Source organism: Ammospiza nelsoni, chromosome 1 (assembly GCF_027579445.1).
Source record: "Ammospiza nelsoni isolate bAmmNel1 chromosome 1, bAmmNel1.pri, whole genome shotgun sequence".
Taxonomy (NCBI): domain Eukaryota; kingdom Metazoa; phylum Chordata; class Aves; order Passeriformes; family Passerellidae; genus Ammospiza; species Ammospiza nelsoni.
The window spans coordinates 154,931,592-154,944,945 of record NC_080633.1 but is presented as its reverse complement, the minus strand read 5'-3'; the positions used below and the strand labels follow the sequence as shown (position 1 = coordinate 154,944,945).

Below are 13,354 nucleotides of genomic sequence, written 5' to 3'. Positions count from 1 at the left end.
CACAGAGTCACCCACACACTCTCTACAACATGTAAGATCTAAGGAGCAGAGCCGGGGTTAGGGAGCCACACACAACATGAGGCAGGATGACCAGGGGGAGGACACAAGGGAACCCCCAGCACTCAGGCTGGGAGCTGGGCACAGAGAGGAACGCAGCAGGACGTGCCATGGGGTGGAAGACAAGCCCAGGCAGTGGGTATCCCACCTCTATGGCTCCAAGGGTTCAGGGTCCTGCTCCAACAGTGCCTGAGGGGTTTGCTCCACCACCTACAACTCTGTGCACATCCCTGACCTGCCCGGGGTCCAGCCCCACCATCCCCAGTGATGGTCCCTGGGGACCGGCCCAGGGATGGTGTGGGCTGGCTGGGAAGAGGGACAGCCTCCCTGTGTACCACCACCACTAAGGAGGACCCGCAGCCCAGTACCTCCTCTGCCTTCTGCTGCAGCAGCGCTGCCTCCTGTTTCAGCTTCTCCTTCTCCTTCTCCAGGTCAGCGATGGCCTTCCGCAGCTTTTCGGCATCCTCATCGCTCTGGTGTCTCTGGATCTCCAGGGTGTGCACCATTGTCATCTTCTCCTGTGTAGCCAGCTCAGTCTCGTGCAGCCTCTCACTGATCTCCTCTGCCTGCTTTTTGAACCGCTTGGCTTCCTCCTCAGCCTTGGCCTGGGCCATGCTCATCTCTGCCACCTGAAGCTTGAGGCGCTCGGCCTCAGCCGTGATGTCCAGCTGCCGCCGGCGCTCAGCCTCCAGTGTCTTCTGGAAGCCTTCGGTCTCCTCAGCCAGGCGCTGCTGCATCTGCTCCTTGTCCTCCTGCAGCTTCTTGGCGTGTTCCTGCGCCAGATCTTTCTGCTTCTGCAGCATTTCAGCCTCGGCCCGCAGCCGCGTGGCCTCCTGCACTGCCTGCATCTTCTCCTTCAGCATCTTCTCTGCCAGGGCTCGCTGCTGTGCCAGGTCATCCTCAGCCAGCTGCCGCATGCGGGCGGCCTCCTGCGCCTCCACGCTCAGCCGGGCCACCTCCTCTGCCACCTGCTTCATCTTCTCTGCCTCCTCCGCCAGGAACTTCTGCGTGTTGTCCTTGTCCTTGAGGATCAGCGCCTTGTTCTCCTCCTCGATGCGGCTCTTCAGCTTGGCCAGCTCTTCCATCTGCACCCGGACCTTGAAGAGTTCCTCCTCCACCTGGGCCTTCTGCCGGACAGCGTCTGTCACCTCCTCCTTCAGCCGCTGCAGCTCCTCATCCAGGATGCCCTTCTGGTGATCTGTCTCATCCAGCTGCAACTTCACCTTGGTCAGCTCCTGCTCCACCTGCGCCTTCTGCCGCAGTGTCTGCTCGGCAAACTTCTTGTGTTTCTCCATCTCGGCATCGGCCAGCTGCTTCTGCCTCAGGGCAGCCTGCTCTGCCTGCGCCCGTTTCACTGCCTCCAGCTCAGCCTCCTTCCGCAGCTTCTCTGCATCCGCTTGCGCCTGTGCCTTGGCCTGCGCCTCCTCCTCTGCCCGCTGCTTCAGCCGCTCAGCCTCCTCCACGCGCTGCCGGGACAAGCTGGCGTCCTGCTCGGCCTTGCCACGGGCAAACTCGGCCTCCTCAGCTGCCCGCCGGGCCCGGTCAGCCTCCTCGCGCAGCCGGTCCAGGAGGCTCTGCTCCTGCTGGCGTGTCTGCAGCAGCTCCTGCTCCTTCTGCTGCACGGCAGCCAGGTGCGCCTTCTCCTCTGCTGCAATCCGCTTCTGCGCCGCCTCCCGTGCCAGCTGGATCTGCCGCTCCGACTCCTTCTCTGCCAGTTCCTTCTGCCGCCGCGCCTCCTCCACCATGGCCCGCAGCCGCTCCACTTCCTCCAGGGCCAGCCGCCGCTGCCGCCCGGCCTCCTCCTCGGCCGCCAGGATGGCCTGCACCTTCTCTTCAGCCTCACGCCGGCGGCCCTCCTCCTCCAGCGCCAGGGCCCGCTGCCGCTCAGCCTCCCGCTCTGCCTGCTCCCGGCTGCGCTGCACCTCCTCTGCCTCCCCACGGATGCGGTTCAGCTCCCGCTCCAGCTCGCTCTTGCCAGCTGAGGCCCTCTCGAAGCTGGCCTTGAGGGCACGGATCTCCTCCTCCACCTGCCGCCGCTGCCGCAGCGTATCCTCCACGAGCCCCTTCTGCCTCTCCAGCTCGCTCTCTGAGGAGCGCTTCAGCAGGGCAATCTTCTCCTCGATGTCCTGCTTGTGTTGGGCCGCCTGCTCCTCCAGCAGCTTGCGCTGGTAGGCCTCGTCCTCCGCCAGCCGCCGCAGCCGCTCATTCTCCGCCTCCTTCTCCTTCAGCGCAATCTCCGCCTCCGCCTTCAGCCGTGAGGCCTCGTTGATGGCCGCCAGCTTCTCCTTCAGGATGCGCTCAGCCTCGGCCCGCTGCCGGGTGGCCTCGTCCTCTGCCAGCTGCCGCTGCCGCTTGGCCTCTTCAGAGAGGGCGCGCAGGCGGGCGGCCTCCTCGGCCAGCTCCCGCAGCTTGTTGGCCTCCGCCTCCAGCCGCTGCTTGGACTTCTCGCTGCTGGAGCGTGACTCCTCCTCTGTCTTGGCCTTGCTCTCCAGCAGGACCTCCATCTCTGCCCGCAGCTTGGCCAGTTCCTCCTCCAGCTCTTTCCTCCTCTGGATGGCCTCGTTCACCTCGCCCTTCAACCGCGAGAGCTCTTCCTCCAGGAGCAGGCGCTGCTGCTCCCCGTTCTCCATCTCCGCCTTCAGCCGGATCAGTTCCTGCTCTGCCGCCAGCTTCTGCTGGGCTGTGCCCTCTGCCAGCTCCCTCTGCTTTTCCAGCTCTTCCTCTGCCAGCTCCTTCTGCCGCACAGCTACCTCCTCTGCCTTGGCGCGCTTGCGGGCCTCGCGCTCTGCATCCTCCTTCTGCTTCTCGGCCTCCTCCTGTGCCAGCGACTTTTTGTGGGCCACCTCTTCGGCCTGCAGCCGCAGGCGCAGCGCCTCGTTGGCTTTCTGCCGCCAGCGCTCCAGCTCCTTCTCAGCCTCCTCCCGTGAGCGCTCAGCCTCCAGCTGCTGCTTCTTCAGCCGCTCGGCCTCCTCCTGCAGCTGGGCCACCACATCGTGCTCCTGCTGCAGCGACAGCTCCAGCTGCGCTGTCTTCTCGGCGAAAGAGAGCCTCTTGCTCTGCAGCTCGGCCTCAGCGCTGCGCTGGGCCACCTCCTGGGCCACCTGGATCTGCCGGTCCTTCTCGGCCTCTGCCTGCCGCATGCGTCGCTCAGCCTCCTCCGCCTGCAGCCGCAGCTGCTCCAGGTCTGCCACTGCCTTCTGCTTCTCCCGAGCCGCTTCGCGCTCAGCCTGCACCTTGCGCTTCAGCTCCTCCTCCGCCTCGCGCTTCTTCTGGCTCTCCTCCTTCACCTGCCGGCGCAGGCGCTCGGCCTCCTCCTGCGCCTGCCGCTTCTGCCGCTCGGCATCTTCGGCACGCGCCCGCAGCTCCTGCAGCTCTGTCTCTGCGCTCTCCCGCTGCTTCTCGGTGCTCTCCAGCTGCAGGCGGATGAGGCGGATCTCCTCCTCCACCTTCTTGCGGTTGTATTCAGCCTCCTCGATCAGCTTCACCTTGGACTTGATCTGGTGGTCCGAGTTCTGCCGTAGCTGCATCAGCTCCTGCTGGATGTTCTGCTTCTGCTGCTCGGCATCCACGGCCACCACCTCCCGCCGGGTGACCTCCTCCTGCATGCGGAGCTGCAGCTCCCGTGCCTCCGCCTCCGCCTGTGCCTTGGCTTTGGCGTGGGCCTCGGCCAGCTGCCGCTGCTTCTCCAGCTGCGCCTCCACCTCCGCCAGCCGCTTCCTCTCCTCCTCTTTCAGCTTCTCGGCGGCTTTCTGGAGGGGAAAGAGGGTGCAGGGGACAGAGAGGGGAGAGAGAGACAAATCACAAGGGATGCGATCGCGCCGTGGAATCGATGCTGGCCCAGCTGCACACTGCCGAGACAGCGGAGGGGTGGCAGATGCGCGTGGAATGGCTTCGGCCCCTGGGCCACCGCACGAGCCGGTGACGCCAGCTTCCAGAAGATATGTGGCACGACAGGGGACACACGACAGCACAGGCAGACAGGCAACAGGAGCCAGACAGCAGCGCAGGAAGCCACGCTCCAGAGAGAACGGACAGAGAGCGAGCGGAGCCCAAGCGATGAAGACGATGCGAGCAGCGTGCACATCACCACCCTGGCTCCCCCTGCGAGGGGGCTGGCACAGACAGCCCCTGCCGTGGGGAAAGGAGAGAGACGGCCGGAGCACTGGGAGCAGAAGAGAGGGGAGCGGTGCGAGGGTGGTGCCAGCAGAGCCTTCCCTGCCGGGAAAGCCTCAACAGGAGAGAGCAGTTCAGCTGGTTCAAACCTCTCCCAGCCCTCTCCAGGCAACTGGGAGCAGGGTCTGCCAAAGGGCCAACGCAGCTGGCGCACCACATGCACCATGAGCGAGGCAGCCGCACGCTCCACAGGGCCCGGGCACAGGCAGCACATGCAGGGGAGCCAGACCCCACACCAGACCCATGGTCCCGGAGCAGCACAGACGTGGAGGAGGGCAAGGAGGAGAGGGTGAGCTGTGGGGCAGGCGGAGGGTGCCACGGGGAGAGGGCATGCGCAGAGTGAGTACCTGGTGCACGGCTGCCAGAGTCATCCTGGTTTTTTACCCTCCATTAGATCCCCACCAACACAAAAATTCCCCAAGAAAAAGCACTGGCAAAGCAGCTCCAAGGGCAGAAACCAAGAGTTAGAGAGGTTACCCCGCGCCAGACCCCACGGGTCAGCGCCCAGCACAGCAGCATGCGCAGGCAGGTGCTGACTGCACTACGTGTATCTGGGAAGTGCCTCCTACCACCAGTCACACCAGAGTCCCCAGTGCCCAGAGCCAGCTTGGCTCAAAGACCCCCTGTACGCAGAGCCAGCAGCCTTGCTCCCAGGAGCCCAGCAGGGAGCAGGAGTTAGAGGCCGCGGGCCAGTGTTAGTGATAGGGCCGGAGTCATGGCCATGGGCCAGTGTTAGTGATAGGGCCGGAGTCATGGCCATGGGCCAGTATTAGTCATGGGTCTGGAGCCACAGCCATGGGCTGGGGCTGCTGTTAGTGATGGGGCCAGGGCTGGAATCACAGCCATGGGCCAGTGTTAGTTATGGGGCTGGCGTCACAGCCATAGGCTGGCATTAGTGTGGGGCCAGAGTCATGGACATAAGCTACCACCAGTGAAAGGGCTGGAGTCACGGCTGTGAGCTGGTGTTAACGATGGGGCTGGAATCACAGCCATGGGCTGGCATTAGTGGTGGTACCAGAGTCATGGATGTGAGCTACCACCAGTGAAAGGGCTGGAGTCATGGCTGTGGGCTGATGTTAGTGATGGGGCCAGGGCTGGAGCCACAACCATGGGCTGCTGTTAGTGATGGGGCCAGGGACCCCGTGAACTGCGCTCCTTTTGGTCACACAGCTGGCCATGCTGCACTGCACCACTCCCTACCTCCTCGTCCTCCAGCCGCCGCAGTGTCTCGGTGATGAACTTGATGTACTGGGTGGTGAGCGTGGTCAGCTCACTGTACTGCGTCCGCAGGTCCACGTACTGTGGAGACAGGGGGTCAGCACGAGAGAGGGGAGCTTACCCACCAGTACCCCAGCAATGATGGGGCTGCACGACCACGTGCCACAGTCCCAAATCCACCCCTTCAGTGAGCAGCCATGCCCCAGGAGCTGCAGGGCACCCCCAGCCAGTGGCAGTGAGACCCCTCCTCACCTCCTGGATGATGCTGTCAGATGCCGACTGCACTTTGGGCTTCTTGGCCGGCGATGCCACTGGCTCCACCTGTGCCTTGAAGCTCACCAGCTGCAGCTCGTAGTCCTGATGAGGAGAGAGTGATCAAGGCTCTGCCACCCCTGAGCCCACCCCCTGCAGGACACAGCGCTGCCTCCCCAGGCCCACCTTGATGGCGTCGATATACTGCTTGGCATAGCGCTGGCACTCCTCCACCTTCTCCTTGTGCTGCTCACATTCCTCCAGCAGTTTCTGGCGAGACACATGTGGGTGAGCCTGGGCACCCCACAGCCACCCAAAAGCACACCTCACCCCAACGTGGCTAGGGATGGCCAAGAGCACCCCTTGGCCTGACTTGGCTGGGAATGGTCAGGAGCATCCCTCACCCTGCTGCAGCCAAAAATGGTCGGGAGCATCGCCCATCCCACTGGGGATGGCTGAGAGCACCCACCCACCACGTGCCATGGCCAGGGATGGTCCCATTCCTGCTGCAGCCACCCAAGAGTAACACAACATGCCATGGCTGGAGATGGCTGGGCACTCCCCTCACTCTGCCACAGACAGAGATGGGCACACATCTGCACTCTGCTTGGGATGGCCAGGGGAATCCCTTGCAACACCATGGCCAGGGATAGCTGAGATCACCCCTCGTCCTGCTGTGGAATTCCCAGGAGCACCCCTAGCCCCACTGGGGATGGCCAGAAGCACCCCTTACCCTGCTGGGGATGCTCAGGAGCACCCCTCACCCTGCTGGGGATGCCCAGGAGCACTCCTTGCCCCGCTGGGGATGCTCAGGAGTGCCCCTTGCTCCATTTGGGATGCCCAAGCACACCCCTCACCCTGCTGGGGATGGCCAGGAGCACCCCTTGCCCCATTGGGGATGCCCGGGAGCACCCCTTGCCTCCATGGCCAGCCCTACCTTGCCCTACGGCCAGCCCTACCTTGCCCCACGGCCAGCCCTACCTTGCCCCACAACTAGCACTACCTTGCCCCACGGCCAGCCCTGCCTTCTCCCATGGCCAGCCCTACCTTCTCCTGCAGCAGCTGCTCGCGCACGGCCTGGCTGTCGGTGATGGGCACGGCCTGGATGGCCTCCTGGCGCTGCCGGGCGTCGCGGATCCACTGGCGCAGCGCGTCGCAGCTCTGCCGGTAGTAGCCCAGCTGGCGGCCCAGCTGGTCCAGCTCGCGCTGCCGCAGGTCGGCCTGGCCCAGCACGGCCTGCCAGCGCTCCAGCAGCTGCTGCACCCGCTCCCGGTACCGCTCCAGGTCCACGTCCCGCTCGCTGTGCCCGCGCACCATCCGCTCGTTGACATCCTTGGCCTTGCCCAGGTCGGTCTCCAGCGTGCTGAAGAAGGGCTGGTGCCCCTCGGCCTGTGCCCGCAGCCGCTGTGGCAGATGGGCAGCGGTCAGGGCCGGCTGCGGTGTCCCCAAGGCACCCCCCAGGTCCCCTTGGCACCCTCAGAGTCCCGGTACCTTAAGCTCAGCCTTGCTGGCCTCCAGCTCAGCCAGGTCGGCCGGCACTGCCTGCACGTCCTTCAGCTGCTCCTCGTACTTGCGGAGCAGCTCCTCAGCCCCCTGCGTGCTCCGGATCACCAGCCCGATGGTCTTCAGCCTGCGGCACAGGGGTGGAATCAGTGGGAGCAGCCGGGAGCGGGATGGGAGTGGGATGGATCAGCTGGGATCAGGATGGGAGCGGGCAGCACAGGAAGAGCAGCACTGCAGACCCAGGAGGGAAGGAAAATGGGAAAAGGAAAAAAGGGGGAAAGAAGAAAAAGGGGAAAAGGAAAAAAAGGGGAAAAGGAAAAAAAGGGGGAAAAGGAAAAAAAGGGGGAAAAAGGGAAAAGGGAGAAAAGTGAGAAAGGGGGAAAAAGGGAAAAAGGGGAAGTGGGGAAAAGGAAAAAAAGAGGAAAATAAAAAAGGGGAAACCATAAAAGGAGAAAAGGAAAAAGGGGGGAAAGGGGGAAAAGGGGGGAAAAGGGGAAAATGAAAAAACGGGGGAAAGGGGGAAAAGGGGGAAAGGAATAAAAGGGAAAAAAAGGGAAAAAGGGGAAAATGGAAAAAAGGGGGAAAAGGGAAAAAGGGAAAAAGGGAAAAAGGGGGAAAAGGAGAAAAAGGAGAAAAAGGGGGAAAAGGAGAAAAAGGGGAAAAGGGAAAAGGAAAAAAGGGAAAAAAGGGGAAAAAGGGAAAAGGGAAAAGGAAAAAAGGGAAAAAAGGGAAAAGGAAAAAAAGGGGAAAAGGAAAAAAAAAAGGGAAAACAGGGAAAAGGAGGAAAAAAAGAGGAAAAGGAAAGAAAAGGGAAAAGGAAGAAAGGGGAAAAGGAAAAAAGGGGAAAAAGGGGAAAAGGGGAAATTGGAAGAAAAGGGAAAAAGGAAATAAAAGAGAACAGGAAAAAGGGGGGAAAGGAAAAAAAGCAGCAAAGGGAAAAATAGGGGAAAAGGGAAAAAAGACAAAAAAGGAAAAAGGGGGAAAAGGGAAAAAAAGGAAAAGAGAAAAAAGGCAAAAGAGAAACAAAAGGAAGAAGAGGAGAGGGAAGGAAAAGAAAGGGAAAAGCATGCTGGCTCTCCCCAGACTCCCCACGGCCTCCAGGTGCCCAGGCTCGTTTCCAGGTGCCAGGGCTGACTCACTTCTCCAGGTAGATGCTGGACAGGCTGTAGACCTGCTCCATCTTGCGCAGGGTGACCTCCAGCTCGGAGCGCAGCACGGGGGCCGAGCCCGCCTGCTCCGGCTGTGCCAGCACCTGCTCCGTCTTCTCGCTGACCTTGGCCAGGTTCTTCTGGATGCCCTCCAGCTCCAGGTGTGTTTGCTGCAGAGAAAGAGTCCCTCAGCCCCAACCCTGACTGAATGCTCCCCTCCTCTTGGATCCCAGGAGGAGCAGAGCAGGGGAAGGCTCTGTAGCCCATCAGTGAAGGTGGACAGGGGAGGTTGAGGAGGGATATGGGGAAAACTCCTCCTGGAGGGGCTCTCCAGCCCTGGCACAGCTGCCCAGGGCAGGGCTGGAGTGCCACCCCTGGGGAGACTTTACAGCCCTGTGACTCACTTGGGGACATGCTCAGGGGTGGCCTTGGGTGGACTCAATGGGCTCTGAGGGCTTTTCCAACCCAAACCATTGCCCCAGGCCCATCCTGGCACTGAGGTGGCCATTTGTGCACACTACACGTGTCACACACATGTAACAGGGCTGGGGTCACCCTGGCGTCACCCTGGGGGTGTCACCCTAAGGATCTTGGGGGGAAGCACTGGGGCAGTTCCCTGGGCTCCCATGTGTGGGGGAATGCACTGGGGCAGTTCCCTGGGCTCCCACATGTGGGGGATGCACTGGGGCAGTTCCCTGGGCTCCCACACATGGGGGATGCACTGGGGCAGTTCCCTGGGCTCCCACATGTGGGGGAATGCACTGGGGCACTTCCCTGGGCTCCCACATGGGGGGGATGCACTGGGGCAGTTCCCTGGGCTCCCACATGTGGGGGAATGCACTGGGGCAGTTCCCTGGGCTCCCACATGTGGGGGAATGCACTGGGGCAGTTCCCTGGGCTCCCATGTGTGGGGGAATGCACTGGGGCAGTTCCCTGGGCTCCCACATGGGGCATGCACTGGGGCTGTTCCCTGGGCTCCCACACATGGGGGATGCACTGGGGCTGTTCCCTGGGCTCCCACACATGGGGGATGCACTGGGGCAGTTCCCTGGGCTCCCACACATGGGGGATGCACTGGGGCAGTTCCCTGGGCTCCCACACATGGGGCATGCACTGGGGCAGTTCCCTGGGCTCCCACACATGGGGGATGCACTGGGGCAGTTCCCTGGGCTCCCACACATGGGGGATGCACTGGGGCAGTTCCCCAGGCTCCCACACATGGGGCATGCACTGGGGCTGTTCCCTGGGCTCCCACACATGGGGGATGCACTGGGGCAGTTCCCCAGGCTCCCACACATGTCCCACACGTGTCCCACACCTGCTGCTCCGCCTGGCGCTGGGCGCACTCGCGCAGGGGGTCGGCCTTGAGGGGCAGGCGCAGGCGGTGCACGGTGCGGCTCTCACAGCTCTCCAGCTGCAGCCGGATGTCCTTCAGCTGCGAGATGTAGCTCTTGCACAGAGACTCATCCTGCTCTCCTGTGGGGACAGCGGGGATGGCTCAGTGACCTGGGACACCATGGGGACACCGCAGAGACCCACAGTGACACAGGGATGGCTCAGTGACCTGGGGACACCCTGGGGACCCACAGTAGGGGGAGGGGACACAGATGGCTGAGTGCCCTGGGACACTGCGGGGACACCGTGGGGACCCACAGTGACACGAGAATGGCTCAGCACCATGGGGACAACACAGGGACCCACAGTAGGGAGAGGAGACACAGGGATGGCTCAGGACCCTGGGGACACCACAGGGACCCACAGCAGGGAGAGGGGACACAGATGGCTGAGTGCCCTGGGCACACCCTGGGGACCCACAGCAGGGACAGGGATGGCTCAGCACCATGGGGGCACCCTGGGGACTCACAGTGACACAGGGATGGCTCAGCACCCTGGGGACACTCCAAGGACCCACAGCAGGGGGAGGGGACACACGGATGGCTCAGACTGTGGGGACACCCTGGGGACCCATGGTGGGAACGGAGGATGCAGGGATGGCTCAGCACCCTGGGGACACCCCACAACGTTAGGACGGGGGAGACTGGGACAGCTCAGCACCATGGCAATACGCCAGAGACACCACAAGGACCTGCAGGTCACCCCAGGGACAACACAAGGACCTGCAGGTCACCCCAAGGAGCCGGGGAAACCCTGGGCACCCCCACCTTTCAGAGAGGCAGAGAGGGCACACCCACCTTTCTCCTGGCTCCGCAGCAGCAGCTCGTACTTGTGAGTGCAGGCGTTGTAGTCGCGCTCCACCTGCAGCCGGTCGTCGGGCTGGAAGCTCTGCGAGTCCTGGCTGTCCCGCAGGAACTCCTGGTAGTGCCTCTCCAGGCTGGACAGCACCTGGCGCACCTCCTCGGCCGGCAGCGTGCGGAACTGGGGGGGATACGGCCCCGTCAGCCCTTGCTGGGACCCCCGGGACCCCCACGGGGCTCCGAGACCCCCGGGAACTCACCGTGACCTGCGTCCAGGAGTGGATCTGCTGGATGTCCCGCATCAGGTACTGCCAGGCGCGGAGGCTGCGCAGGTCCTGGTGCAGCTGCTGCCACAGCCCCAGCAGCTGCTGGTGGGTGCCCTCCAGCCTGTGGGGATGTGGAGTTAGAGGGGGGGCACGCAGCGGGGACACCCGGGGGGGGTGCAGGGTCACCGTCCCCACCTGTGCACGGCATCCAGGGCCTCCTTGTTGGGGGGTGGCAGGAGGAAGCAGACCGAGGGCACGACGGCCTCGCTGCCCGCGGCGCTCAGCACCCGCCACTGCTGCGGCTGCGCGTGGTTCACCAGGGCACAGGTGTCGTTCTTGTGCACGGTCACCTGCGGGGCAGGGGGACAGGGTGGGGTTGTGGGTCTTGTGTCCATCTGTGCCTCTCCCATATTCCCCAGTGCGCCCCCACATTCCCCAGTGTGCCCCCACATTCCCCAGTGCGCCTCCATATTCCCCAGTGTGTCCCCCGATATTCCCCAGTGTGTCCCCCGATATTCCCCAGTGTGCCCCCACATTCTCCAGTGCGCCCCCATATTCCCCAGTGTGTCCCCATATTCCCCAGGGTGCTCCCTGATATTCCCCAGTGCGCCCCCATATTCCCCAGTGTGCCCCCTGATATTCCACAGTGTGGCCCCCGATATTCCCCAGTGTGCCCCCGATATTCCCCAGTGCGCCCCCATATTCCCCAGTGTGCCCCCACATTCCCCAGTGCGCCCCCATATTCCCAGTGTGCACCCACATTCCCCAGTGTGCCCCCATATTCCCCAGTGTGCCCCCCGATATTCCCCAGTGCGCCCCCCGATATTCCCCAGTGCGCCCCCCGATATCCCCCAGTGTGCCCCCATATTCCCCAGTGCGCCCCCATATTCCCCAGTGTGCCCCCATATTCCCCAGTGTGCCCCCCGATATTCCCCAGTGTGCCCCCCAATATTCCCCAGTGTGCCCCCCGATATTCCCCAGTGCGCCCCCTGATATTCCCCAGTGTGCCCCCACATTCCCCAGTGTGCCCCCCGATATTCCCCAGTGTGCCCCCCGATATTCCCCAGGGTCCCCCGATATTCCCCAGTGTGCCCCCCGATATTCCCCAGTGCGCCCCCCGATATTCCCCAGTGCGCCCCCTGATATTCCCCAGTGTGCCCCCCGATATTCCCCAGTGCGCCCCCATATTCCCCAGTGTGCCCCCCGATATTCCCCAGTGTGCCCCCATATTCCCCAGGGTCCCCCGATATTCCCCAGTGTGCCCCCCAATATTCCCCAGTGCGCCCCCATATTCCCAGTGTGCCCCCACATTCCCCAGTGTGCCCCCCGATATTCCCCAGTGCGCCTCCATATTCCCCAGTGCGCCCCCATATTCCCCAGTGTGCCCCCCGATATTCCCCAGGGTTCCCCGATATTCCCCAGTGTGCCCCCCGATATTCCCCAGGGTTCCCCGATATTCCCCAGTGCGCCCCCTGATATTCCCCAGTGTGTCCCCCGATATTCCCCAGTGTGCCCCCCGATATTCCCCAGGGTCCCCCCACATTCCCCCATGGGCCTGGTGCGGTCTCACTCTGGGTGGGGGGCCCTTTGTGTCCCCCCTTGTGTTTCCTCCATGGGGCTGGGGCAGTGTTAGAGAAGGGTGGGAGGTCCCCCATGCGTGCCCTTGTCCCCAAGGGTGCTGTCTGACCAGACTGGGGGGGTCCTCCTGTGTGCCCCCCATGGGGCTGGGGCAGCATCAGAGCGGGATGCTGGACCCACCACGTCCCCCCAGATCCCCCCACGTCCTCCCCAGGGGGACCAACCCCAATCCCAGCCTCGTGTCCCCCTCACCTCCATTTGCTTGTAGTCACAGACGGCCTGGATGGGGGGCCGGCCCTGCAGGGGCGTCGAGGGGCTGCGTGGCTTCAGCTGCACGATGGTCCTGGCACGGCGGGACAGAGCCCCCAGCTGCGTCCCCAGCTCCGCCAGCTGCTCCTTCTGCTCCTGTGGGGCAGGTTTGGGACACCTCAGGATTTGGAGTGCCCCATGGTGTGGAGGGGCATCAGAACTTTAGGGAGGTACCAGTTTTTTTTTGAGAGAGCTCAGAAATATCAGGAGGTCCCAAAGGGTTTGGGAGCTCTTGGGATTTTGGGGGTGTTCTGGGAGTTTGGGGAGGGGTCAAAAATATGAGGCGGGGGGGGGTCACCCCAGTCTGTTGCAGCAATGGACATGTTGGGGTCACCCCAGGGTCTGCAGTGGGGTGGGCACCCCAATGTCACAGACATCTTTTATGAAAAATCCTTTTCTTCGGATTTTTTTCTCCTGAGAAGCTGAGAGGCCTCAGGAACAAAACGTAAACAATGATTATCTGCTGCTGTGGGATGCAACAGGTAGATCTTTGATCGGCCCACGTTAGATGTTTGTGATTAATGGCCAATCACAGTCCATCTGGCTCGGACAGAGAGTCCGAGCCACAAACCTTTGTTATCATTGCTTTCTATTCCATTCTTAGCTGGCCTTCTGATGAAATCCTTTCTTCTATTCTTTTAGTATAGTTTTAATG

The 13,354-nt window shown here is 62.6% G+C and overlaps 2 protein-coding genes across 4 annotated transcripts in view; one reads left to right on the top strand and one right to left on the bottom strand.

The window, feature by feature from the left end:
- Positions 1-13,354, top strand: part of LOC132078984 (NAD(P)(+)--arginine ADP-ribosyltransferase 2-like) — a 348,971-nt gene that overhangs the window by 231,800 nt on the left and 103,817 nt on the right. The window lies entirely within an intron of this gene.
- Positions 1-13,354, bottom strand: part of PLEC (plectin) — a 57,659-nt gene that overhangs the window by 6,596 nt on the left and 37,709 nt on the right. For all 3 annotated transcript variants that reach the window (XM_059482462.1, XM_059482454.1, XM_059482447.1), the window contains 12 exons: positions 12,643-12,795; positions 11,008-11,162; positions 10,807-10,933; positions 10,544-10,727; positions 9,670-9,827; positions 8,343-8,521; positions 7,192-7,330; positions 6,748-7,104; positions 5,887-5,970; positions 5,701-5,805; positions 5,431-5,529; positions 426-3,806 (listed from right to left, as the gene is read on the bottom strand). In XM_059482462.1, coding sequence (XP_059338445.1) covers positions 426-3,806; positions 5,431-5,529; positions 5,701-5,805; positions 5,887-5,970; positions 6,748-7,104; positions 7,192-7,330; positions 8,343-8,521; positions 9,670-9,827; positions 10,544-10,727; positions 10,807-10,933; positions 11,008-11,162; positions 12,643-12,795 — 5,121 coding nt within the window. The remainder of the gene's footprint in view (positions 1-425; positions 3,807-5,430; positions 5,530-5,700; positions 5,806-5,886; positions 5,971-6,747; positions 7,105-7,191; positions 7,331-8,342; positions 8,522-9,669; positions 9,828-10,543; positions 10,728-10,806; positions 10,934-11,007; positions 11,163-12,642; positions 12,796-13,354) is intronic.